The sequence below is a fragment of the Vitis riparia genome, chromosome 18, assembly GCF_004353265.1.
Source record: "Vitis riparia cultivar Riparia Gloire de Montpellier isolate 1030 chromosome 18, EGFV_Vit.rip_1.0, whole genome shotgun sequence".
In the NCBI taxonomy this organism is placed as follows: Eukaryota; Viridiplantae; Streptophyta; class Magnoliopsida; order Vitales; family Vitaceae; genus Vitis; species Vitis riparia.
The window spans coordinates 2,306,657-2,331,178 of NC_048448.1; the positions used below are offsets into that span (position 1 = coordinate 2,306,657).

The window sequence follows — 24,522 nt, forward strand, 5'->3', positions numbered from 1 at the left end:
TAATGTGGGTGGACAGAAGGATGCCATACTCATTTTAATTTCCATATTTTTTCCTAAAACAAACCAAATTAAAAAATAGAAAATATAAAACCGAATCATATTTTTGCCATCATGGTTATGGCAGGATGAAAAACATCACATGTGCTCATGATTAATACCTTACTTTTGGGTCCACACCCATTATTTAAATAACCTCTATCATATTATATTTTGTTTCGTCGTACATATTCGTGGGATATTCCAATTGGTATATTCCTTCATCAATTTTTTTAATCTCCCAATGATTGAAATAGTTTTAAAACATCCCACGGACAATACCAAGTGGAGAATAGAATCAATAGATATCCACAACTATGTTAGAGTTTTCCTTTTGTCCATATATGGATCAATTTCTATTCAAGCTTTAAAAATACTCCTTTTCCTCTTCTTCCTTTCCAGTTGGGTATGCAAACGTTACAACTTTAAACAAGGACCCAGCCCAACTGATGTTATGAAAGACAAACCCATGTCACTCCCCCATAACTAATGAGAAATCTCACTATATAAATATAAGGTAAATATTAACCCATATCTACTTTAAATTTAGGTTCTAATTGATAATCTAGCATAATACTAGAACCTTGCAGATTCTATTACACTTACATTTGAGCAAATAGACGAAAATTAGAACAACATGATAGCATGATAAAAGCTCACCAATCTGATTAGATTAAAGAAAATTAGTATGAAGGGGAACATGTGGAAGTTGGCATCCATCTCACCCCAAAATTTTACAGCAAAATAAATACAAGATCAAGGGAAGTCATCTCTGCATATTTGCAAAATGGGGCTGAGGGAAGAACCTAAAGATCATTGAATCCATTAGGTTCTTAACTCCCAGGATTCAGCAGAAGTGGAAACACCCTTTGTCAAGGGATGGTGCATGTATCATGCCAATCTGTGTATGTATCCTGAAGCTCAAAGCATTCGTACCTGCACCACTTCAAAAACTCTGCGTTTTGTTGCAGATTTCCATGAACCAATCCCCAGATTCAAATGCCAGTTGATTAGAACCAATTTGAAATGCTGAAGTCCCTTAGCTTCCTAAGGTGTCTCTCCATGTCTTCTCGGCTTTTTGTCCACTCTTCTCTCTCTATCACTGTAGTGGGATCATCTTTTTCACTCTGGAGTACAAAAGGGAAGGGTGAATCAACTAACACCAGACACAAAATTATATATATAAAAAAAAAAGGTGCTTTGAATCAAGGATGGTCACCGCATGAATTATTTTGAAGGAGTTCCCCTTATCACGTATAACTAGCAAGTCGCTCTTTCTATCCCTGTTCCTTCCTCCAGGAGCTGTGACCTGTTAAAGGTGAAGAAAATAAATGTGGTTAGCAAGCTCTATGAAGGCATATCAACATTCATCCAATATCAAATCTTTCCCTTTAGACAGAGAGTGAGAATCAAGGCTTAACCAGGAATTACATATTTACAGGATTAAATCAACAAAATTTGCAGCTTTATGCAGATAGCGAAAAAGTTTCCACATGGTATCACTAAAACTCCATCGTGGCATCAGATGAAGAGATCCAAATCTCCAAAAGCCTATTCAAAATGCCCACCATGTATAAAATTCCCTGTGCCTTTTTCTGACTTCTTTTCATGTTGTCTCATAGCTTACTCTTGGTATAAATTAAACTAAGATGGAAACAAAAACAAGCACTGCAGATTTAATGGAAGACTCTAAAAGATGGGAAGAAAAGCATCATCAAATCCAAGGGAAGAGAAGCATTATCAAATTGAGTGAAGTATGCTCCCAAATGTCTTGGAACTCCAGAAAAACAAGTTCACCTTGCGTTGCAAATAGTAAATTCCAGGAAAATGAAAGTCCCCCCCTCATTGAATTAGATTGGCCTTGTAAACAACCGCATACTCTCAACAACATGGTCCAACTAAATTATGTAGTGCTAGCGCCCCAGTGATATGGTATAACAGTGCATTGAATGCAGTATCTCAAGGACAAGAACATCAATTGATGGATTATTTAGAGTTGAACTCAAACCAATCCATAGAAGTATAAAAGATCCAAGGTTTACTTGTGAAGAATCCCACTAATTTGGTCCAGTGAAACTCGAAGGAAAAAATGAGGTATATATATATATATATATATATATATATATATATTTGTTTTAAAAATAAGATATAGGAAGAAAATCAAGAAAATGAAAGCATTAAGTTTTCACTTACCACCTAAAGGTCTTCATTGTCACATTGAGAACATGCTCTTGTATAGAAACTAAAATGAGGAATGCAATTAATCTAAATAGATAGCCGACAAGAAATTCAAGGATAATATTTTTTTTTCACACGAAACATGAGAAGAGTATTTTGAAATCGATTTTGGAAACTAAATATAACCAAAAAAAGTGTCTCACCACAACTTTAGCTCTGGTTATTGATTTTGTTTTTGAATCGATTACATAAATCTCCTCAAAATCAAGCACAAATTCTGGGTCAGCCAACCTCCGATTCCTGTAGTGTTTCGTCAAGAAAACCTGTGCCAGAAAACAACTTAGTACAAGCTGTTACAAATAAGCGATGTAATCAAGAAGTCTGTTCTTCAGGTTCTGCATCAACTACAAATTTTTTTCATGTTATTTTAATCCTTAATAATGAATCAGCTACCACATCGAAAGGGTGGAATGAGGAAGCCAGAATTACCATCCACGGTACTATAAGCTTAACCCATATACTCAAATAGTTGTCAAGGGACCAAGGAATTAAATGTTAATAATACTTATGGGTTTAATAATGGCTTAATGCCACATTCCTAAAAGATGTTACATGACAATTGCAATGAGCACAGATTCATAGAGAAAGAGATAAGAAACTCCACACAAGTAGTTTAGGAAAGCTTCCCCTTTAAAAAAGTTAAAAAAAAAAAAAAAAAAACTAAAAAAGGTATTACGAAGGTTTGCCCCAAGTAGGAATGAATAATGAGTGATAGAGGATAGAGAACCTCTGCAGTTTACATGGGCACTACAGGCTATGGCATCTAATTATAAGTCATTCCAGCTAAACTAGATCAACCTGTAGACTACTAATATACAATGCAATGAGGTAGTCATAGATGTTTTCTTCGATAAGGTAATTCGATTTATTAAATACAGAACCAAAGCAGCAAATTCCCCAAGCCTAATAAGTTTGTTCAGGCACATCACAGGAGGAGATCCACAGACAGAGATGTTAATGTGCACATAAATTTAAGGAAAGATGCTGCTTAGCAAGTCCCACGTCTTGAATCTAGGCCTTAAGCATCTAAAGATCCCAACACCAGGTTCCTCAAGGCAATGATAAAAATTGAGATTAAAAGAGACGTGCACTTTTTAGCAGAACTTGTGGAACAGAAACTAGTGTTACTGTTCTGTGGCTACTGGTGAAGCACCAACTCTCACTTATTGAAATAAAATATTTTGAATTTCATCATGCGCCAGCAAAGGTAACCCCATTCTTCCCTTACTAATAACATGATCAGAAAATTTGTTGATCATTGAATGATATTACACTCAATGGCTCATACTTGATGAAATTACAATCAAACGAAAAGGAACCATGATTAGGAATTGATCAATTGCAATACCTTCGAGAGATTATTTAATACAATTCATGAACCTTGTGGCATGGTTAAAGTCACAAATAATCAAGAGCACATATTTCATTTAGAAAAAACTTTGAATCAATAAATTCAAACTAAATATTGTTTGACATGTTTAGCATAGTCGAGACATTCAGCTCAGAAAAACAAGAAATTGAGAGTACAGATGATGATAAGAAGGGCTCACATGGAAATAGCTTATATAGTATATCAACATTTTGGTCTCACCTTCCAAACCTCCCTCTCGGACTTGTACAATGGATCCCGAGGCGCATCAATGGGTGGTTCTGTGACATCGTAGCATCCATAATCACTCTTTGCACAGCGAATGTACTATAAGTTTGACAGAAAGAAAATAGTATGAATTAATAGCTTGAAACTCAAACCAACAGTTTGAAAATTAAAAAAGGTTTCACTGTAAGTTTACTATAATCAGAAAATAACCATCCAGCTTCTGAACCATTCTTTGGTTCTTCTAACTGTAAAGTATATCTGCATCCGAAGTGTTATATGCTAGAAACAACCTTCCTACTTCCAAGAGGTGCCAATACCTATTCCGTCAACACCCCACCCCACCCCAACCTAAACCCCTAATTGCTTTTGTTGTTGTTTTAAAACATGATTAAATTTATCAGCTAAAGAAGTAATCCACTCATGCAATTTTTCAAAGTACATCACCGTGTGTGGCTTTACCCTTGACACTTTTAGATTCAGGAATACAAGAGGGCAGCAATGGAGATCAACTAGAGCATGGGGTTACCAGGGTTTGCTAACCTTTCAGGAGGAGCAATAACAAAGTAATTTGGATGTCCCACAGAAACCAAACTGACACCTAACTACTATATACCTGAAAAGATAGATGAACTTTGATCAATTTGAATGATTTATTGAAAATTTCTTGTTTTTTTTTTTCACATATTTTGTGCCATTTTTTCATAACCCGTCAACATTTGGAAACCAATTTGATAGTTTTGTTCAATTATTATATTTTCTCTTTGCTATTTGTTAGCAGCCCACTGTTTGCATTCTCATTGGCCATCCGCATGGTATGAAGAAAATGGAGGAAAATGGAATCATACCTTCTGGGGCATTGGCGCAAGAACCCTTGGAATGGCGTACACATCTGTGTCCGGAGGAGTAACATACATCTACAACCAAAAAATAAAAAACAAAGAAACCCCAAAATATTCCCTTTCATCAATAGCACAATTCTCATCTAAAAAAAAAGGAGAAAATCAGAAGAACTAACCTCTCTGAAGTCATAGACATCGTTATCCGGATCAGGCGGCTTCCTAATGAAGAAATCGCAATCAAACAAGCTAATTTTGTGAAACTCGTCCTCGTTGATCCTATAATCCACCACCATTTCCGAATCCCAACCCTGGGTCGACACGAAGCTCTTGCTCTGCACCATGGCGATGTCGTCGGTAACCGAAGCTGCCGCGGCCGCCGCTGCAAGGGGGTCGTACTCGACGTCGTAGTCCTTCTTGTTGTCGACCTCTTCCACCTCCTCCTCGTCCATGTCGTAGTCGTCAGGACCTCCGCTATCGGCGTCGCCTTCGTCGGCCCTGGCTATGAAGGGGTTTTTGTTTCTGGGGTTGGATAGGGGTCTAGAAGTGAGAGATGAGAAGGTGAGACGCGGGAGGTTGAGGCATGGCGGAACGATGAGTGCGGAGTGTTTGGCAGCTATTGGCTGCGGTGGCGAAAGCGGCGCCGGCGGCAGATGGATGAGGAGGAGAGCAGCTCTCATGGCCCCCGGTTGCAGCGAGGAGGTGACTGCTGAGTGAAGTGTTGTTCCGGTTTGGATTAGATGTTGGGTAATATACAGAAAACTCAAAATTGAAAATTGAAAAAATAAAATAAAATAAATAAATATATGTATTAATATCTCACTAACAGGTACCGTTACTGCCTAATGGCCTTTGCTATAATAATTTATTTTAATTTTATATGTTACATATGGACTTAATGGACCAAAATCTCATAGTTGGTGGGCAATGTACCGCATTTTGAATCCAATTTCAAAATTGAAAGCTCTATTTTAGAGTAATCAAAGTTTTGTTTAATTTTTTTAAATTTGATTATCGTGTAAATTAATTTTTTTTAATGAAAATTTTATAATATTGATATTATTATTTTTAAGTTATGGTTTCAATTCCAATTTTTAACCAAACCCAAAAAAATAATAAACTTAAAATTTATGTGGTGCCAAAAATAAAAAACCTACTAACATTATTATATAATCATATACACAACCATACTCGAAATTTGTTTATCCTACTATAATTTTAGTGTTTATCCTACTATAATTTTAGTTGAGTTTGATTGGTCATTTAAAATTTGATTCAAGATTGGCTCATGGGTGGCCGAAGCTATATCTCGTATCATTTATTGTTTTTTATTTTATTTTAATATTATGTTTGACGTTTAAGAAATAATAATTAAGATAATGTATTAAACCTCGCATTTGGCTAATAAGATGAGATATAAATTATGAATCAATCTTGTTATAGATTGTAACGATACATTTACTATTTAAAACACATATTATGAGTTTATTCATCCTCTAATGATTTTAATTGGATTTTATTAGTTCAAACCTTAAAATTATATTGGAGATCAACTAGTGGGTGGCCTAAACTAGGTCTTACGTTGTTTATCTATTTAAATGATAAAAAGCGATTTTTTATTTTTTTATTTTTAAACTAGAATATCAACTTCCCAATTTTAATTAAGATTATTTTTTTAAGTAAAATATCAACCTCTTAAAAACCAAGTAAACACATATTTAGAAATAAATAAATTAACTTTTTAAAATTTTATTAAGAAATAGATTTTGTTAAAAAATAGAATAAACAAAATTTCAAAAAATAATTAAGACATTTTAGGTATACTTTAAAACTTTTGATCCAAACATTTAACAAATCATTTTAGATTTACGTGTTTAATTGAATAAACACTAATATTAAATATTAAATAAAAAGTAAGTTAATATCTAAAAAATATTTATACATTATAATGACGATAAAATTGTCAACTTTTATTACCGCATAACTCAAAACTATCTTCAAGGTCTATAGTTACCGATAAAGTATATAATACAACACTGAATATATTTACCTGTGGAAATATTAACGTGATTGTACATATCTTTTTATTATTTGTTTTTTATAATTCAAAATTTAAATGTAAAACAAATTTACGCTCACAATAAATACATTAATAAAATTAGTCATCGACATAAGGCTTTTAGAAAATTAAATAAGGGGATGGAATACCAATAAAGAAAATAGTATATGAAAGTGAATAACTACAAAAGCATAATGTTGGGAACATGCTATATCTTAAAATGTCCTAATCTGATATATTAATTAATTATAGCTTTAAAAAGGGAAATTTCCAAACTCTAAAGGACTAAAAAATTATTTTACATTAGGAATTTTCTATTTTTAAAATAAAATGACTGTAATTTGATATATTAATTGTGGGTGTCTAATACAACTTTCTACAAATACTCAAAGGTAATTAATGATAATTAATAAAATTGTAAGGGCTATAAAAAAATTAATTTAAGAATATTTTAGATTTTTTTTAAAGGTGTCTAATACAACTTTCTATAAACACAAAGGAAATTAATGGCAGTTTACAAAATTTAATTTAATTTAAATTTTGAAAAAAGAAGGAAATATTTTTTTAATCACCGATGATAAATCTGTAATAACTAATAAGTTTCAATAAATGAAAAGGGATAACTTTTATTTATTTATTTTTAAAATTTTGAATTATTTAATTTTGTGAAAGTTGTGAACAAAAAAATTTATTACGTTACAATCCGAATGGATCATAGATGGAAAGAAAATCTGCTTGGATTTCCAGAAATTAAATTGGCTTAGGTCAAAGAAATATGGGTTTTCAAGAAACGGCCCATCTCAACTCTCAACCCCGTTCTCTCCCACCACACCACTACCTTACCCTTTTCCGGGAAAATTTTAGTGAGAAGCGAAATTCAGTTTTCCCACACCCCGCTCACGTTGCAGCTCTATAAAGCAATTTCTTGATTTTCAACCTAGGGTTTTTACTCTTTCGTTTCTTTGTCTTCTCGGAGCATTGAATTCGGATACCCTAGGTATCGAATGGAAGAAGACAAGGGGGGCGGTGGCGGCAGCGGCAGCGGCGGTGGTGGTGGTGGAGGCGGTGGAGGAGGAGGAGGGGGTGAATCGGCGGGGGTTTCGTCGGGGTTCGTGAAAGCCGGTGAGCGACAGAGGTTTACGGTGGAGCTTCGACCGGGGGAGACCACCATCGTGTCGTGGAAGAGGCTGATCAGGGACGCTCAGAAGGCGAGTGGATCGACATCGGCGGCGCCGGAGGCCCCGGCCAATGCTCACCCGGCTCTCGAGTCTCGCATCGCTCCGGTGAGGGTTCAATTCATGTTGGGGAATGGTAATGGTAATGGTAATGGTTGTTGTTGGTTTGCTTGTTTGGTTGCCGGGAAAACGCGAAGCCTTCAGTTGCAGTTCAACTGTTTGGCCCCAGGAAAGCGTTTAAGGCAACATGGTAAGTTCCTTGTGGTAGTGGTAGAACTGGTAGTTTCTATCGTATCACATATATCGTATCAAGTGACCATTGTTTAAGGTAAACCGCCCTGTTATCCTGGTATGTGGTTTGACAGGACCTTATGCCTGCCTCTTTGGTATATGGTTTGATAGAATCTAACATTACTGTAAAGAACTAACCATGTTGCCTCAATTGTATATGTTTCAGTTCATGGAGGGCTTAACATTTCTATGTTGCCTGTTACATGTTTTCTGATTTATAAATCCAAAGGAGCACAAACCTAGGTGGATTATCATTTGATCAGCAAAGGCGGTACCAAATGACTAGAATTAATTTTGGTTTATGGTTGAAATAGTCCTTAATGTATCATTTTGCTTGAAATGATGTTAGCATGTTGCCTTAAGATATAGTTCGATAGGAACTTATAATCACTCTATTGCCCAACAATCCATAGCCTTTGTTGGCTCAATGCGTGATTTCCAAGAACTTTATGCTATCATGTTCCTCAATTTGATGTCTGCCATGGAATATGGTAAAATTACCCATATGACCTTGATATACATTTCCTTGTTACATCGTTTGGTGGACCTTGCACTGTCCTGGGAGACTCTGAAGTATCACATTGCCTCAAAATATGTTTTGGTGGAGGACCTTAGGCAGTCATGTTGTTTTGATATATGTTTTCTTGATATATGGGTTCCATATAACTTTAGTTTAATTAATTGAACTGGTATAAGTTTGCCACAGAGTGGCTAATCGTGGAGGGTTACTTCTTTATTGGAGTTTAACCTTCATAACTATTGGGATAGATTTCCTTTCTGTAAACTAGTACTGATGAAGGTCCATGGCAAAAGGGCCTCTCTGGATCGATGTCAGGTGAATCAAGTATAGAGTTGGTGAGAGAATAATTTCCAAAAATCTGGATCAGTTTTTATAATGCCAACATCTTAGCTGCATTTTTACTGTCTAGTTCTTGTTTATCCACAATTTTTATGACTGTATATCTATCTATCTATCTATATATGTATATATATATAATACTACATGTATCTTGCTGCAGGATAAATGCTCACTCCATGAACTTACATTATGTAGATGGCTTGATCTTGCATCTACCAATTTTTTGTATGTCCTGCTTGATTTTTGTTGGATGGTTATGTTGCAGCTTCCAACTTTTTCTGCAATCCATTGCATACTTACCTTAGTGTTCATACTGAATATCCACATCTCCCATTTGCTTATTATTGGCATGAATACGGATTCTGGTTACCTTTCATGTGCGCACGTATATTTGTTTATTATTATACAGTATCAGAATTCTCTTCTGTATGTTACATGGACTGGTGGTTTTTCATGCATTTTTATTTTATTTTGTTTTTGGGTTTGTGTTTTTGGAGATAGAGATGACATTGTTACGTGCTTCACCTTTCTAGGGACAACCTGCTGAAGGCGAATTAAACGATGCTCCTGCTCCGAATCGTTTCAGTGCTGTTATTGAGAAGATTGAACGCCTTTACATGGTATTCGATATTCATTTAGTTTTTTGTGCCGTGGACTCTTTAGCATTTTGTTTTTGAATACAAGAGGTTGTGTGCTGTTATCTTTCTAATATCATATATGGATTAGATATGCTAACATCACAATTTATCTTTTCAGGGTAAGCAAAGTAGTGATGAGGAAGATCTAGATGATTTTCCTGATGATGATCAGTATGACACTGAAGACTCTTTTATCGATGATGCTGAGCTGGTTGGTGTTGCGTATTTTTTATAATTGTTCATGGCTTTGCCAATCTTTGTCTATACCAATTTGTCATATTGTTTTATATGATATGCATTTGTTTGTAACTATTTCTAAAGTTGTCTCTAACAGTATGCTGTTACTTGTGTAGGATGAGTATTTTCAAGTCGATAACTCTGCAATAAAACATGATGGATTCTTTGTCAACAGGGGGAAGCTGGAACGCATGTGAGTTTCTTTTGGTCTTTTTCTTGATAGTATTTCTGTCATAGTTGTTGGCTACAGTTAGTTTCTGTTCTACTTCCTTTCCTGTTTGTTTTGGCAACATACATGTGAGTTTCTTTTGGTCTTTTTCTTGATAGTATTTCTGTCATAGTTGTTGGCTACAGTTAGTTTCTGTTCTACTTCCTTTCCTGTTTGTTTTGGCAACATAATTTGGCTTCTTAGATGGCCATTTCTAGGTAGCCTATACTTTAGCATATATTAAAGGCAAAGGTTCTAGTAACAATTTAAGCTTGTGACTGCCTTGAGTTCTGCCTTTCTAATTCGGATGTTTTGAAATTTTGTGATATTTCGCACTTCACCATTCCCTTTTTCTGATATTTCAATCAAGAAGAAGAGGGAGAGAAAGAGGAGGGGGAATTACATCTGGAGTAATACAATAATGATAGTGGGTGCTTTGAATGTTCACTCAACATGCAAATAGAGGTTATGGAGGATAAGTAAAAGATGCAGAATTTTATGATAGTGATTAATATCGCTTTTATTCATAGATGTTTTGGACTTTCTTAGCACTAATTTTTTTTTTTGTTCTTTTCTCTTTTGCCTCTACCTTTTGTGCATCCTGTGTTTACAAATTTTTCTCCTTTTTCATAATAAAATGATTTTAACATAAAATCATTCATTGGTACAGGATGACTTATCGCTGTTCTTCATTCATGAATGTTAGCAATATTATTCAAATTTGTTTTCCTAGATATTAGAACTATATAATGTATTTATCTATAAAAAAAAGGTGATGGAGAAAGGTTCCATTATTCCCTATATTTTATGGTGTCAACTGTTAAGAATCATCTGTTGGTCATCTTTTAATTAAGCTTTATCATTCTTCATTTTTTTTTGTTGTGTTGTTGAACCTAGATGAAAATCTGTTTCATTAATCTAGTTTTTTTTAAACTTCTGGAACTGTTCTTATTGTTTTGCGGAGAGTATTTCTGCTATTTTGGTTTATGTTGTACAATCTTCACCTATCCTGCTAGTTGATTACATATAATTGGATTTCTACACAAAAGAAACTGAATCAATGCATTCATGTTTAATTTCTATTTTTGCTCCTTTTACTGACTCTTTTTCCTTCCAAGAAGTGAACCTCCTTTATCTCCTAACCATCAATCCAAGAAAAGGCGAAGGAAAGATTTGGCAAAAGCTCAAGGAGAGAGTGATGATGCTAACGTACCAAATAAACATGTCAAAGTGGGTAAGACAGTGTCTGGAAAGTCTGCTGCATTGGTTGCAAAGAATGCGTCTGTTCCCTCTCAGGCTCCTGCTGTTACAAGTGAACATGGTGAAGATATGAAACATCAGAATCAATCAAATGCGTCTGTGATATGTTCGAAAAAAAAATCTGCTGATACTAAAACTACATTGGATCCTTCATCTTTGAAAGTTTCAAATGGCAGTTCTTCTGTAGCCTTAGCAGAAGTGAAGGATGAAAGACAGAAGACAGGAGTGCTCCCGTCCAAGAACCTTGGCAACAAAATGAAAGATGCAAGTGGGTTCTCTGATGCTTCACATCAGAGATATCATGATAAAAATGCTTATACACAATTAAAATCCCAATCTGGAAGACTATCAGACAATCTTAGTCCACTAGAAGTAGCAGCTCGGCCAAGAGAAAAGAATGGTGTTCGAGAACTTCCTGAAACTAATGTCTCAGAGAGCAAGTGTATGATGCAAACAACAGTAAGACGTTTTCCATAATTTCAAGCCATTTGTCTTTCCTCCCTTTGTGCTTGCATTAATGGATTAATAATTGACTATGTTATATTTCTTAACCATTTTCTTTTGAATCTGATGCTGGCATGTGCAAGCTGTGATGTTTACTCTGCTTATTTAATGCCCTTGGTGGTTGTTGCTTTTACAAGAAATTTGTTGTTTTTCCCTATTTTGCTTTAGTTCTATGACAGCTCACAGTAGACCTGAACTTTGTTATTTCTATTGCCATTTGTAACATCATGAGGTGGTGAGCTGCCAATATTTACATGACTAGTGCAGTACTGTGTCAAATGCATCTGGTCAGTGTAATTTCTTGAGCCTCTTGCCAATTTTGTGTTCATAAGTTTACTTTCCCAAAAAGATGGCTGAAAATAACAACCATGGTGTATTTTTTTTTTTTTGATCAGATTACAACCGTGGTTTTGACACACAAAACTCCATACCAATTTGAAAATCTCTCTTACTAAAGAATACCGCATGTATTCTTCTCCAAAAGGAGAATAACCAATACCGCAAGATTCTTTTTTTGCGCAATGAAGAAGGATGTGATTAGCTGATTTTTTTTCATCCTTGTAAAGATAAAAACAATTTTCCAAATTCCAACTCCTTTTTTTAATCAATCCAAAATCAAAATCTTCTTCCAGCTGCTTCCCAAACCTTTTGTTGGGGGCCTAGGAATTCTAATTCACTTCCAAAAATTCCTTGTGGAACTTCGACTTCAAACATGGTTGTCAAAGGTGAGCTTAAGTGCTCCTAGGCCCAAGGTGCAACCACCCCCTAGTTATAGCACCTCACTTGTGAAGGCCCACATCTTGTTGGAAAGGTGTGGCTTATCTATTTTCTTTTTCTTTTAAAAATTTTTTATTCTTGAAATGTTTGATGATTTCTTTAAATGCTTGAAATCTTAAATTTTGTTTCTTTGGTTGAATTTTTAATCATATTTTATGAAATTGAGATGCACCATGGGTTGCATTTCACTTTGTTCAAGCGCGTGTTTTGTGTTGCACTTTGCACTCAAGCTTTAGTAGACTTTTGGGCCATAGTTGTGCCTTGCGCCCTTTAAACTATGGCTCTAAATTTGGTGAGCAGAAGTCTTTGTGTGAAAGCAAGGATGAATCTAGTGACCACGTCCTCTGTCATTGTCTCAAAGCAAGATTATTGTGGCAGTGGTCTTCTCCTTGTTTGGAGTTGTATGGGATGTTGCATTCTTTAATTAAAGCAACATCATTAAGTTGGGAGGGTCATTTCATCGGAAAGAAGAGAAAGAAGGCATGGAAATTGGTTTTTCTATGTTTGATTTGGATTATTTAGAAATAGAGAAATAGAAGAACATTTGAAAATGTTGAGCTATAAGATCAAGAGCTTAAATTCTCTTTTATGTGTAACTATTTCGAGGGGATCAAAGGGGCTTAGAGTTTGGGTCCATGTCCATGTTTGATTTTGTCAATTAGCTAGACTACAAGTAAGGGGAGGGTGTAATTTTTTTTCCTCTCTTCTTGTTCTTTGCTTCATAGCACATTCGTATACTTCTTGTGTACTTTGTGTGTCCTTTTCTGGCGCTAATTAATATATTGCTCATTTCTCTATACAAAGGACAAAAAACAACGACTCTAAATAAGAATGGAATGCTTGATTGAAAAAATTTCTTGTCCTTCAACTCCTTCCAAATCATTCTATCCTTTACGTTGCTGGTAGCTTCATGAGAGACCTCTAATCCTATCCAATTCCTAGTCATCGAAACACCTAAAGAAAAGGTCTTAAATGACATCCCTTATTTGATTTTTCCCAAACATTTGCGAACCAAGGAACCTTTGAGTTGGTAACTGTGAGCAAAGAGGGGAAAAAGACACTTAATAGAGATTCATCACACCAAATGTTCTTTTGGAACTTCATTATTGCAATCATCCAGAACAAAATTGCTTCTACTTGAAAGACTTCCCATCCTCTTCTTTGTGAGAAAACCCAATACCCAGTCCTCATTTTGTGAGAAAACCAACCACCCACATTTTCGTCCAACTTTCCTACAATGATCCTTTTCCTCGAGGATTCTTGGAATCCTTTTTAGAAGCAAATCTCTAACATGGTTTGCCTAGCAAAGCCTTGTTAAGGACCGATAAATCCATAATACCATGTCCTTTCTTTTTGTTTATGTAGACAATCGACTACCATACTAAACAAGGTGTATTTTTTTTAAGGATTCTACTAGCCCCACCACCACAACGATTGTGCCATGAACACCATAAAGGAAGTTGCTTTGAATCTTGCCAACTTTTAGCTCACTTTTTTTGTAATAGAAAATAGAGACAGGATATCTTGGTAAACAAGAAAAAGTGCTTTTAATTGAGATAAACCTTTCACATTGTTTTTTTAAAAACCTTTTTTTTTGTTAAAAAAAAAAGGAAATTGGAAAGACTTGAGATTTTTTGCAACACTAACAACAAGATAAGAGGTTCTTAGTCCAAATCCTAACATTTCTTTGCCATCCAGGATAAGGAGTCTTTCAACTTCTTTTAGTTTTGGTTCTTACAAATGGACTTGCATTAAAATTCTCACCGTGGACGAGATTACAAGAAGGGGCATATAAATTGCTGTTGTATGTTCAAAGAAAATGAAGAATCAGTCACTTACTTAGCCGCTAAAGAATGGCTTGGAGTTGCTATTGTTTTTTTTGGATGTTTCATTTTTTAGTAACCAATAATTTGATTGGTTGGCATGGAAAGTTTATATTGAGGGATAAAAGAAAAAGATGGAAAATAAGGCCTTTGTGGTTGTGCGAGGAACAAAACCAACAAATCTTTGAAGGTGAAGAGTGACTACAGTTGTGGTTGAAGAAATATATTTCTCAACTCTATATGTATGGTTGGGTAGATTTATGGCTAGGGAAATTCTTTTCTTAGGATTTATAAAGAGATGGTCCTAGCTCAAGGTTTGTGGGTAGGAGATATTTTCCTTTCCTTTTGATTCTTGGGTGACCGTTGTATTCTTACTATGTATTAGCCCCTAATTTTTTAGATGCCTAATGATAATTTTTTTGATAATCGAAGAAAATTTTATCAAGAAGGCGCCTAGAAAAGAGGGAGCAAACCAAGTACTCGAGAAGCGTATAAAGGGCACAAGAAAGGGCTCAAACAACACCTCTTTTAAGAGGTACCCAAATAGTTGACAAACTCAAGCAAGGAACAAAAGTTTTGCCTTTGTAGACAAAAGAAGGAGAAAGCAAAAATAAAATACTCCTTTAATCATAATGTTCCAAGCCTTTAGAAGTTTTACCATTCAACTTTTGCTAAATGATCTAAAACAAATAGAATGAGTTTTTCCAAGTCTTCTTACTTATAAAGTCCGCACTTTGCCTTGGTAAAATTTCTCTCATTGATCAATGAAGCGCCTAGGAAAGGTTGAAAAGAGAGAAATTGCTATCCATAAAATAATAATAATAATAATTGTAAGTGCCACATGCTTTTGGCTTATCACAATGTGCTGAAAAGTGGTTGGTCGACCTCTCAAGTGAAAAGGTTGACCTTTATGGTAGCCCAAGAACCCTAACTCCCTTTTTAGGAGGGAACTTCTAAACCAACTATAAAGTGCAATAAAAAGATTTAACTATGCATCATTTGCACATCTCTCATCGGCCTATGCCCTTTATTTGTTAACACCACTTCTTGGAGTTCTGTTAGAAAAGCTTCCACATTTTTTACCTTCCAATCATTTAGTTGACTTTATTTTAATTTTTTAGTGATTTGGAAAGAGATCAAATAAGCTCTTCGGATTGAGTGTGGAGCCAGCTTCGGAATGACGATGATCGAGGTTTGACCCATATGTTCAACCCATGAAAATGCCTTAACTAACATGATTTTAATGCTTAATACCACCAACCTCTTCCCAAACATTTGCAATGCAAGCATCCCTAGAAGCAACAAAGAAGTGAAAAAGATCCTCAACATGGAGCCATAACACTAGACTTCATGCCAAAACTGAACCTTTTTGTCATTTCCCACTAAAAAGTTCAATCTTGAAATAAATTCCCTCCATCTTCGCCTTATTGCCTTCCATAACTCTACATTGTCATCATTCCTTATTCTTGCCCATCTTAAAAAACTAACCAATTTTGAATTATCATACAAACCAATTTTCAGTTAAAATTACTCGCTTTAATAAGAAATAGGGAGTACTAAATGCAAGCCTCAATAATGGATTTTTGTGTTCAATAAATTAATAAAAGGAAATAAATTATTTTTGTCCTTTTTGACTTCCTAAAAAATAGAAATAAAATTATCAAGAGAAATGAGGCTTTTGAGGTTGTAAAATATATTTATTTTTGTTTTTCTATTGGAAAGAGGCTTGCACATGTTAAGTCATGAAAATCATGCTCCAAATATTAGCACATTGCCACATTGTGTTTTGGGTAATTTTCTTAATACTTCATTTGAAGCATGGACTAAAGTGTTAGCATCTGAATGATTGTGAGATCGAGCATGTGGAGCGCTTTATTTTGAGGTTCCAAGGAAAGGCGGTGAATAGGGAAGGAAAAGATAAGGTGATTGATTGGAGACAAAGAGCGGAACTTTTTCCATTAAATTCCTTTAATCCTAGAGTTGGGAAGATCAATGCCTTTCCTCGTGGGTATTGTTTGGAATTCCTTGGTTCTACCTAAGGTGAGTTTCTTTACTTACGAGACGACTTGGGGAAAAGTTTTGAACTTGAATTAGCTTTAGAGGAGAGGCTGGACATTGTCTAATAGATGTTTCCTCTGTCATATCCTAGAGGAATTGATTGATCATGTTCTTCTGCATCGTGGCATGATGAGGGTTTTGTGGTAGTTATTTTTGAGTCTTAGGTGTTATTTTCCTTCTTTAGAGAGACCCTCTTGGGATGGCACACGGGTCCTTTATCTGGAAGAAAGGAAAAGAGGTGTGGGTCCTTTAGAAAGGCCCTTTTAGGATGGCTCATGTGTCCTATGTTTTTCTACATTGTGGCAACATCCTCTGTGTACTTTTTTTCCTTCCTTATTTTCTTTGTCATTGTCTTAGGAGGCTTGGGTGGATGATGTGTTGACCCATTTTGGAGGGGGAGTGTGGGACCCCTGTTTCTCTAGGTGGCTTAATTATCGGGAGGTGTTCGATGTGGAGCGTTTTTTCCAGAGATTTCAAAGGAGGAGGGTGTGTAGTGGTGTGGAAGATCATGTGGTATGGACAAAGTCAAAGGATGAAATTTTTGTTGTCAAGTCTCTCTACAAGGCTTTGGAACTGAAAAGACAAGGGGATTTTCCTATAAGAGTAATTTGGAACTAAGTTTTTTTTGCTTGAGAGGCTACTTGGAAAAAGGTCTTAACCTTGGATCGGATTCAGAGGAGAGGGTGACTTTTGGCTAACAGATGTTACTTGTGTCTTTCAGTGGAAGTGTCTATTGATCACATCCTCTTGCATTGTGAGTTGGCAAGGAGCTTATCAAACTTGTTGTTTTCCTTGTTGGGAGTGTCCTTGGTGCTTTCGTTATCAATGAGAGAGACATTGTTAGGGTGGCTTGGGTCTTCTGTGGGAAAGAAAAGGAAGAAAGTGTGGCTAGCAGCTCCCTTGTGATTTTTTTGGACAGTTTGGAAGAAGAGAAACAGAAAAGTGTTTGAAGATGAGGGTCATTCGGTTCAAGGGTGTAAATCTTATTTCCTTTGTAACTCGTGGGTGTGGGCTAAGGGGTTTCTAGTCTCTGGTCCCCCTTCTATTCTTGATTTTATAGATTGGTTTGGGCTCTGCTTGAGGGGGTGCTGTTTTTGTTGGTCTCTTGTTTCTTTTTTGAGGCGCTCTTTGACCTCTTTTGTATTCTTTTTGTGTACTTTGGGGTGCTTTATTGGAGTGCCTTTCCTTATTTTAATATATTGCCTTTTACTCGTTAAAAAAAAATAAAAAAAATTAGGTCTAAGCATATGCCTCATCCTGTGCAAGTGGGTTTCTGACTTATTCTCCTTGGTGTTGTCCTTGTTTGGAGTGTTCGGCGTCCTTCCTCAACTGGTTAGAGATTTTTTGTTTACTTGGCAACACCTGCAACTTGGCTTGAAAATGAACTACTTTGTGTTTGTTTTGGATAACTTGGAAAGAGTGCAATACAAAAATTTCTGAAGGTATTGAAAACTCCCCCCTGGCAGTTAAAGATTCATCAGTTCAGGCCTTATTGATGTTGCCTTGTGGGGTGATGGGGTTTTCTTTCTAATATTTTCTTGCCCATCTGTTTGCCTATTGAAAGAGAAAAAAATTATGAAGGCACCAACCTTGCAGCTGTGGGGAGCTGAGCCTTATTCCTTCAAGATATTAGAAGGTGGAATTGAATGTTATAATGGCATTATGCCTTGCTTCTGTGCAGGTGCATGGGCAGGCCCTTAGTTCACATCTACATTAGCGTTTGCTTGTATTGCCTTTTTTACATCTTTAGAAAGGAAAAATGTGTGCATACTATTGCTTGATTTCCTAATAGCTTTCTTGCCTCGTTCTGTATTTCCTAGCAGAACAAGGCAAAAATGTGTCAGCTTTCTTTCCTTGTTCCCAGCTTTCTAGCCTTCCTAGCTTTTTTTTTTCTTGCCTTGTTCTGTATTTGTGCGTCTATTACAGAAAGTTAATCAATGATATTTCCCTTTTTATTATATTTGATATCCATGTTACTGGTGTTGATTCCTTTTACTATATTCTGCAGAAAGCTTCACATATTCACCGAAAGGATGGTTCTAGTGCTAGGCCCAAAGGAACAATGCTTGAAAAAGCCATTACGGAATTAGAGAGGATGGTGGCAGAATGTAAGTTTGGCAAATGTTGTGATGATTCAGCTTTTCGTTGATGGTGTCCTTTGTAAATTAATAAATATTTCTTTGTACAAAACATTACAGCAAGGCCGCCCACTATGGATGTTCAAGATGGTGATACTTCATCCCAAGCAGTCAAAAGGAGATTGCCTCCCGAAATAAAGCTGAAACTTGCAAAAGTTGCTAGACTAGCGGTACTGGAGAATAGTTAACATGACTCTTAACTATTTGATAATTTGTTTTGTGCTCCACTGAATTATTTTCCATGCTATTATTTTTATCCCCTCATTTTACTTGAAGCTTTAAGGAAATCTCATACATATTTTGTTGCTTGCAGCAGGCGAGCCATGGCAAAATATCTAAGGAGTTACTTAATCGGCTTATGAGCATTCTCGGACACCTAATCCAGCTTAGGACATTAAAGGTACAACATTTTGGAAAAGCATGAAGATATGGCTCATCAATACCTGTTGTTATTTTTTACTATAAAAAAAAAACTGTTTCTAATTTTACAATCATAATATTTATCCTCTTCTTCTAGCTGACTGATTGTTAATGCTTGTGTAAATAGTAATAATTTTCAATTTGGTGGAGAATTAATTGCTAGGCAACCACTTGGGACTTTGGGAAAAATCTAGAAATGAGTGTTGGTTACAAGATTAAGCAACATTATTTGGTTGTCGGTTACTATTAGTAAAAGAATGAGGAAAATTGTCTGTTTTCAGTGTCTTGTTCATTTCATGGCATGATTACTCATGTGATAAAGAAAAATGTAAAATAGTAATTACATGAGAATGAGCCTCACAGAAAGCCTCCCTTCTTATTTTCCTTTCTTACTTCCTCCACAAATAAGCTTCCTTTCTCATTCAGTTTCTTGTCCTTATAATCTCTTGTATGAGAAGCCTTTGCTCAAGGATATCATCCAAAGGAGGACCAGGACAATTAATCCAAATCTGGAGTATGAAGCAAGGCTTCAAGTTCTTTATTTGCAGTTGAAACTGTGAAGAAACCAAAATTTCAAGATAAGGAATTACTGGAAGTAATTAGGAAAGTATGGGATTCTTTCCACCAGATCCACAGAGTTCAATTGAGATTGCCTGAAGATCCTCAACTAAACATCCTCCCAAAATGAATTCTGGATTCATTACCAACAATGGATTTAATATGAAGGGAGTATTTAGAAAAACCTTGAGGAGTGACTTTTCAAGAGCATTAATGAGTCTCCCTTTCAAGAACACAAACTTTGATCTTTAGGAAGCCTCCACAAACAATAATTTTTTTTAATCAGAGCCACAACCAATCATCATTAAGCCTTTGCTTTTGAGATTCACATTCCCCAAGCCTGAACCTCCTTACACCGCACAGTTTCCCACTTGGCCAAATGGTATTTTCAAGTCTAATCTGAACGCAGCTAAAGGGAGTCCCTGTATATCCTCTTAGTTCCAGAGGCTACTTCAATGGGATCCTAATGATAGACAGGAGGATATAGGCATATGGGCAAAGTGGGACTGTATTAAAAGTTATTTTACTGTCAAGGGAAAGAAAAGCTAATTTCAAGGGACTTCATCACTTTTTCATTCACTGATCTCCAACTGTGGAAATTCTCAGGCTGCACATTCAACAAAAATGTTGGAATTATTTGTAACAGTAACAATTTGCGTATTGAGTTTGCACTCTTGATTTATGGGAGGAAATTCCCTCAACCTTTTAGAGTGGTTGTTATAGTTGGCAATCTTTGTTCTTTACCTGATAGATCATTTTAGACTTTTCCATAGGTTGTTGGAGTTTTTTTGCATATGTACAAAGTTTGTACTGGCTACTGCCTTTTTCCATGTGTGGAGCCACAAGCCATTGCCTTCTTTGGTTTAATACCATTTGGTTGATTTGTATGTTTGTTCCCCACTAATAGTGTTTAACATGTTTTTGAAACAGCGAAATTTGAAAGTCATGATTAACATGGGTCTGTCAGCAAAACAAGAGAAAGATGATAGATTTCAACAGATAAAGAAGGAAGTTATTGAGATGATTAAAATGCGGGTGCCCTCTCCAAGGTCCAAGGTATACTTTGGTTAGATCGCTCTCTTTGTTTGTTGGGCTCAGCCCAGTGTGGAGTGAGCAGGTGGAATGTTGGTGGGGGTTTCATTTGGTTTGTTTCAATGTTGTGTCAAAGGTGAAGAAGAAACCAATTCTAAGTCGAATCTGACTGATTTTCTTTGTTAAGGCACACTAGTCATGGGCTGTAAATTTTTTATTCCACCTTTCCAGCTTTATGGAATGCCTTTCATATTTGGAATCCAGGTCATTGTTGCTCTTCTCACTGGCTTGTACAGTGTGCTATTTGGCATTCCTCTTATCTCTTTCTGTCTGATTGGAGGATTTGCTGGTAGTCATTGCTTCTTGTCAAAACTTCATTGGCTCAATCACTTATTTTTTCCCATCTCGTTCCTGCATTGTTCTGTCTAGCTTCTCATAACTGCATTTATTTCTTATTGAAATATATGTCATGGATCATTCACCAAGTCTTGACTAAGTTCACCAAGTACTGGCCGTGCATTTCCTTAATAGGCAGGGTGTTTTTTTATCATATTGTTCATGAATCATTTGTTACTTGTGATGCTTGTGCAACATCTATATCTCTAAAGTTTGTGTTTCTTGAGTTATTATTAAATGCATTATATGTTCTCTTAGGGGTTTGATCAACAAGTTGGATCATCGGATGATTTTCAAGAATTCGGTTCTGAAGAAAAGGGCGTTCTTAAAAGAAAATTTTCTATGGGCGACGAGATGGAGGATAAGATTTGTGATCTCTATGACCTTTATGTTGATGTACTGATTTTTGCTTCCAAAATTCCCTTCTATTTAAGAAAATTTTCTCGATGGTGGAATCATCTTTTTGCTTATATCTTATGTTATATCATGGTTGCAGGGGCTGGAGGATGATGCAGGTCCACAAATTCGAAAGTTGTATGCAGAGGTAGCTCTCTCTCTCTCTTGTTTTCTCAGTTGGCATTGCTTAAGTTAGTTAACTATTTTCAAGGTGTTCTGTGCTTGGATTTTCCATTAAATTGTCATGGTAGCCTGCCGGAACAGCTTTGACAATGGACTTCCCTAATGCAATTGTTCATAGTCTTGGTGTTGAATTTTATTGATGTACTTTTCAAAATTTTATTTTATTTTTTGATGGGTTACTTTTCAAAAATTTTATGTTTTGCATTATAAGCTGCATTTTATGGTAGTGGTGGCTATCAAAGCGGCTTCGAATAGCTATTCCAAAATATAATGGTTTAGTGCCTGCTGTCTTATTTTATTGATTCACTTTTCAATATATTTTCTTCTGGATTAGAATTATTGGCAAGCCACAAACATAAAACCTGTGTTTTGTTGTTTGGTAAAAGTTTTAAGTATGGGCGAACTGTGCTATTCGTGTAACTTTCATTTTTGACACATTGATCCATTTGCCTGGCTTGTGACTTTTCTCTTCTTTGAAGAGCAGTTGCTGTCACCTCAAATTTTACTGGCTTTGTTGCTTTTTTCACATTATGATCTGTGTTACTTCAAGTTGATTTGTTTGTAAAATATTAATCATTGTGGCCATCCAAGCATTGCATGCTTGAATCATGTTTATGATCTTTGCTCGCATTATTGAGATATGTCTGGCCCACATGTGATTCAGCTTGCAGAACTGTGGCCAAATGGATCAATGGACAACCATGGGATTAAACGTGCAATTTGTAGGGCTAAGGACCGTAAGAGAGCACTATACAGCCGTCATAAGGTATGTATGCATTTTTGCTTTCTTGTTTGGATGTGTTCTGTAGCATGCTATGGATTTTGTTTAGGTTTCTAATATCTGAAAACTTTTGCTTCCTATACATGCGATTTATGTTGGTAATCGGAGTTATTCTTAATGTGGAGGCTAAGTATAATTCTTTTATGAACAATGTTACGTAGAATCAATAACTTCATTTGATGCTTTAGATTGTTTGCATTGAGATTATTAATATACTTGGACTACTTAGGGTGTAAACCTTGCCCTAAAATCTAGAGAGGGATATTTCTGCAGAAATGTGGAAGAACGATTACAAATGATTTCTTTATTGGGAAATCAAAATAGACCTGACATAGTATAGATTTTATTATTATTAATTTCAATTGTATGAGGCTGAGAGAGATTTTGCTGCAGAAATGTGGAAGAACAATTACAAATGATTTCTTTATTGGGAAATCAAAATAGACCTGACATAGTATAGATTATATTATTATTAATTTAAATTGTATGAGGCTGTATTGATTGCTTTCAACTGTTTTAGTCCATTTGGAGAGGAAAGAATAGTCATACTTCACATCTCAGTAGAAATGGTATGTAGAAAGGCAATTGATGCAGCATTTCAATCTTTTGTTCTGAGGAAATAGGAATATGCTAGTATTAGCTCTTTCTATCCTCATGCACTCTTTAGTTCACCTTTTCCCTTGTCGGCACCAGTTACGTGGTGGGAAAAAAATATACAAATTGCTCAAAGTGGGAAGTTTCTGGCAAGTGTTTTCAGTGGCAAAGTTTTCATGTGGCATAGTGTGTTTGCATGACTCAAAAATACAATCCCACTGGTTTTTGAGCCTTTTTTCTCCCTTTATTTGTTTGTTGTTTGGGCAGTTGGCTGCAAATATTGCTCAAATACCGATATGCTTTACCCTGAAATTGAAAATTTTGTTTTCCTTATTGATTGACACTGTATTTTCTTCTATCTGGTGAAGGACCAGGAGAAAATTAAGAGGAAGAAGCTGTTGACATCAAGGACAGAGGATGCTGTTCGAGTTGAGTCTAGTTCAATTGCTCAGCCACAGTATGCTCGGGAGAGGCCGGCCACTGATTCTGGTACTCATGGCTTAACTGCATCTAGTAAGCCAGTACCCAACACAACTACCGCTGCTGTCCGGATGCCTAGTCCTTCAGTGAATGGTCCTAGCTTGGACAAGGTGAAACAAGAGAAGGTAAAGATAAGTTCTGGCAACTCCTTGGACGATCCTAGGGGTGTGGATGGTGCATTGCCAAAGAAAAAGGCGAAGAAGCCAGAACTGGAATCAGGTGAAGCTCATTTCCGTCCCGAGAAGTTGCCTTCCCAACAGGGAGAGGAACGACAGAAATCATACAAGCAGGCTACAGCTCCTCCTTCCCATAAATCAAACCTTCATCAGTCGGGGGCTGTTACAAACTTTGAACAGTCAAGCTGACATGCTGTTAGCTCAATCAGAAAATTTATATTCCCGAAATGTTGCTTAGCACAGATGTCCCTTTTTCGTTTTTTGGGTCTCGTTTCTTCTTCCTTCATTTTGCGGCTTCATTTGGTCTTGTGACAAACTGATTGGGTTTTCCTGTCTCTGTAAGTAGACGTTGTTGCATTGCATGGAGCCTCCTGGATTAGAGTTTTCCTTTTTAATTTTTATCTTAAATAGAGATAGCAGAAAGCTGTAATTTTGCTGTGCAGCATATCTGCATGGCTTCAACTGCTATTTTTATTCATTCTTTTCCCTTGTTACATTTTAAATTTAGTTTCCCCATCAGTTCCTTTTTATGATAGGTCTTACATTATAATTGAATTCAGACGTGAGTGCCCAACATGAATCATCTTAGGATTTTTATGGTACCCAAGTGGGAAAAATTAGGTTCACTTAGCTTGGAATAGAAGCTACCAATTAGCATTTTCATATGTGATTCATCTTTGCAGATATTTTTCTTTTGGCTTATTGGCTTATATATTAGATTTCAGGAATGTATGTTCAAGGCTTCTATCTTGCTGTCTTCTTCTATTGAAAT

At 35.9% G+C, this 24,522-nt stretch overlaps 2 protein-coding genes across 4 annotated transcripts; one reads left to right on the forward strand and one right to left on the reverse strand.

The window, feature by feature from the left end:
* Window positions 1-677: 677 nt before the first annotated feature.
* LOC117905344 lies at window positions 678-5,415 on the reverse strand. The gene is made up of 6 exons (XM_034818251.1): window positions 4,887-5,415; window positions 4,717-4,785; window positions 3,866-3,970; window positions 2,418-2,537; window positions 1,256-1,345; window positions 678-1,163 (listed from the first exon to the last, which is right to left on the reverse strand). The coding sequence occupies exons 1-6, from the start codon at window positions 5,385-5,387 to the stop codon at window positions 1,047-1,049; spliced, it is 1,002 nt and encodes a 333-aa protein (XP_034674142.1). The 5' UTR covers window positions 5,388-5,415; the 3' UTR covers window positions 678-1,046.
* A 2,683-nt stretch (window positions 5,416-8,098) lies between these two features.
* On the forward strand, window positions 8,099-24,309 carry LOC117906806 (ubinuclein-2-like). 3 transcript variants are annotated; one of them, XM_034820014.1, is made up of 13 exons: window positions 8,099-8,191; window positions 9,625-9,711; window positions 9,848-9,940; window positions 10,083-10,159; window positions 11,293-11,893; window positions 18,605-18,704; window positions 18,795-18,904; window positions 19,051-19,134; window positions 20,643-20,768; window positions 21,399-21,536; window positions 21,637-21,684; window positions 22,384-22,485; window positions 23,463-24,309. In XM_034820014.1, exons 1-13 carry the CDS (start codon window positions 8,189-8,191, stop codon window positions 23,937-23,939), a joined length of 2,046 nt encoding a protein of 681 aa, XP_034675905.1. In that variant the 5' UTR covers window positions 8,099-8,188; the 3' UTR covers window positions 23,940-24,309. The 3 variants fall into 3 exon arrangements, with proteins under 3 accessions (XP_034675905.1, XP_034675903.1, XP_034675904.1); XM_034820012.1 differs by having other exon boundaries at window positions 8,101-8,191; window positions 19,048-19,134; XM_034820013.1 differs by having other exon boundaries at window positions 8,102-8,191; window positions 11,296-11,893; window positions 19,048-19,134.
* The last annotated feature ends 213 nt before the right edge of the window (window positions 24,310-24,522 follow it).

What these genes read in the sequence shown, in the direction of transcription:
- LOC117905344 (XM_034818251.1), bottom strand. Translation starts at nt 5,387, where the DNA reads ATGAGAGCTGCTCTCCTCCTCATCCATCTGCCGCCGGCGCCGCTTTCG. An exon ending in ATGTCTATGACTTCAGAGAG is followed by an intron (nt 4,786 to 4,886) that starts GTTAGTTCTTCT and finishes TTTTGGTTGTAG; the next exon opens with ATGTATGTTACTCCTCCGGA. An exon ending in TAACCAGAGCTAAAGTTGTG is followed by an intron (nt 1,346 to 2,417) that starts GTGAGACACTTT and finishes CACCTTTAACAG; the next exon opens with GTCACAGCTCCTGGAGGAAG.
- LOC117906806 (XM_034820012.1), top strand. An exon ending in AGGGGGAAGCTGGAACGCAT is followed by an intron (nt 10,160 to 11,292) that starts GTGAGTTTCTTT and finishes TTTCCTTCCAAG; the next exon opens with AAGTGAACCTCCTTTATCTC. An exon ending in CACTATACAGCCGTCATAAG is followed by an intron (nt 22,486 to 23,462) that starts GTATGTATGCAT and finishes TATCTGGTGAAG; the next exon opens with GACCAGGAGAAAATTAAGAG.